Source organism: Ammodytes marinus (assembly GCF_949987685.1).
Source record: "Ammodytes marinus genome assembly, chromosome: 15".
Lineage (NCBI taxonomy): Eukaryota > Metazoa > Chordata > Actinopteri > Uranoscopiformes > Ammodytidae > Ammodytes > Ammodytes marinus.
The window spans coordinates 351,758-354,257 of record NC_137219.1 but is presented as its reverse complement, the minus strand read 5'-3'; the positions used below and the strand labels follow the sequence as shown (position 1 = coordinate 354,257).

Genomic DNA, 2,500 nt, shown 5'->3' with positions numbered 1-2,500 from the left:
TGAAGTATTCCTTTTCCTAACCTGTCTGTCTCCAGGTGGGTTCTACTGTGGAGGTGAAGACCAATGAAGGTCTGAACAGTGAGGGAGTCATCGGGAAACTGACTGACGCTAGTCTCTACACCGTGGGTCAGTTTGACAACCTAATGCACGCACACACACACACACACACCCGTTTACACTGAAGTATACAGAAGCAATAACATTTAAAAAAAAAAATCTTCCATGCCGTTTGAAAAGACGCAATGCATTGTGGGGCGGTTGAGTAGGAAACTTATCCTATCGATCCATACACACAATCTTCCCAGAAGTAAGTACACATCCGGGCATTTCTCGCCTACACAAACTCGCATACACAACCACAACATACTCAATTGACATAAATTATTATTTTTTTTTTTTTTTTGACATCAACATTTGTATGAGTAGGATGTTAGTATGGCTTTTCGAGCACACACACACACACACACACACACCCTTATATATCCACTCTACCTGTAATCATTCTGACTGATAACTCTCTGTGTGTGTTCCAGTGTTTGATGACGGAGATGAGAAGACTCTCCGTCGCACGTCCCTGTGTCTGAAGGGAGAGAGACACTTTGCAGAGAGTGAGGTGAGACACACAGACACACAGACAGACAGACAGACAGACAGACAGACAGACAAACAGACAGACAGAGGGACACACAGACACACAGACAGACACACAGACACACAGACAGACACACAGACAGACAGACAGACAGAGGGACACACAGACAGACACACAGACAGACACACAGACAGACAGACAGACAGAGGGACACACAGACACACAGACAGAGAGAGGGTCTATTTCTCTGTCCTGTATCCTTCCACTACAGTGTAACCCTGACGCCCTATGTTAACACAAACTTTTCTCTCTCTCTCGCTCTCTCTATCTCTCTCTCCCTGCCTACCTCCCCCCCTAATCTCTCTCTCTGTTAACAAACTTATTTATCTCTCTCTCTGTCTCTCTCTCCCCCTCCCTCCCCCCCCTCCCAGACGTTGGACCAGCTTCCTCTGACCAACCCAGAACACTTTGGGACTCCAGTCATCGGGAAGAAATCAAACCGTGGAGGAAGGAGATCGTCTCAGGCTGTGTGAGTGTTTCTACTTTCTCTCTGTTATCACACTAACACTGGGTTAGACCAGGGAGCAGAAGAATGTAGGGAATTATTATTATTATTTAAGATCATTTTCTCTGCATGTTCAAGGCATAATGATCGAGCAAAGAGACAGAGATGAAATGTGTCAGAGAGGGGAATGACATGCAGAGAACGACCCGGGCTGGATTCTAACCCGGGTAGTCCCCTCTCTGACACATTTCATCTCTGTCTCTACACACTGTCTGATAAAGTGAAAAATGCCCCAAAAAAAATAAGCTTAAAGTCCTGCTTCACCGGTTGGAATATGAAGGTGTATTGAGTTCGGAGATCCTATTTAGTATAAATGTGCAAAAAAAATTGAAATCGGATCATCCTAGCCTGAGAAAAGGCAGAAAGAGTGTTTTATGGTCTCACTGTCTAACCCTACAGTTTCCTTATTGTGACATCACAGTAAGGGTTAGGATTAACAGGACAGCTGGGCCAAGGGAAGACTGAGGGAAGAAAAACCTCATTCATTATATTATAATAGTGATTTTATAATGATAGAACGCTGGTTCCGTATGGGTGAAGTATTCCTTTAAAAAAAAAAAATTGTGAACCCTGATTACACCTGACTGAAACAATCTCTCTCTCTCTCTCTCTCTCTCTCTCTCTCTCTCTCTCTCTCTCTCTCTCTCTCTCTCTCTCTCACAGGGCGGATGAGGAGAATGAATCTTCCTCCACTGACGATGAGGAGGAGGACAAGCGAAGGTTGAACGATGAGCTTCTGGGGAAAGTCTGTAGTATTCAGAGTGACCAACCCAGTGGCTGGTACCTGGCTCTGGTAAGCACACACACACACTGCAAAACACACACACACACATATACACACACACAGACAGGCCCACACTAGGGCTGGGCGATATGGGCTAAAATCAATATCTCGATATCTTTTTATTATATCTCGATACACAATATCTCGATATATTTCAAATCTCCTCTAGAGCACATCCTAAATGCTCAATTTCGTCACAGGTGCGCGCCCAGGAGACTCTGGTTGGGAGGGGGGAGTGAGTGAGTTGCCAATGCATGTGAGTCTGTGAGGCAGAGAGCCACAGGAAAGAGCGAGAGAAGCGAACACCAGCGAGTTTGCCGGTGGCGGCGGTGGCTAAAAAAAACACATTATGTGCCAGTTTGTATTCGATGGTCGCGATAGGGTCATTTTATACATCCTGTGGAGAACATCTCGCTATACATCGCATATATTCGATATATCGCCCAGCCCTAACCCACACACACATTGTCACAGACAGACACACACACACAGTTAACATAAAGAATGTTGTGTCTCTCAGGTTGTGTCTCCCACTGTAACAGACAGACAGACAGACACA

The 2,500-nt window shown here is 45.2% G+C and overlaps 1 protein-coding gene across 1 annotated transcript in view; it reads left to right on the top strand.

Moving 5' to 3' along the window:
* Positions 1 to 2,500, top strand: part of arid4a (AT-rich interactive domain 4A) — a gene marked incomplete at its 3' end in the record, with an annotated part of 25,121 nt that overhangs the window by 5,121 nt on the left and 17,500 nt on the right. The window contains exons 5-8 of the mRNA XM_080042161.1: positions 36 to 126; positions 534 to 613; positions 1,024 to 1,121; positions 1,821 to 1,950. Of these exons, the coding sequence (XP_079898287.1) occupies positions 36 to 126; positions 534 to 613; positions 1,024 to 1,121; positions 1,821 to 1,950 (399 nt within the window). The remainder of the gene's footprint in view (positions 1 to 35; positions 127 to 533; positions 614 to 1,023; positions 1,122 to 1,820; positions 1,951 to 2,500) is intronic.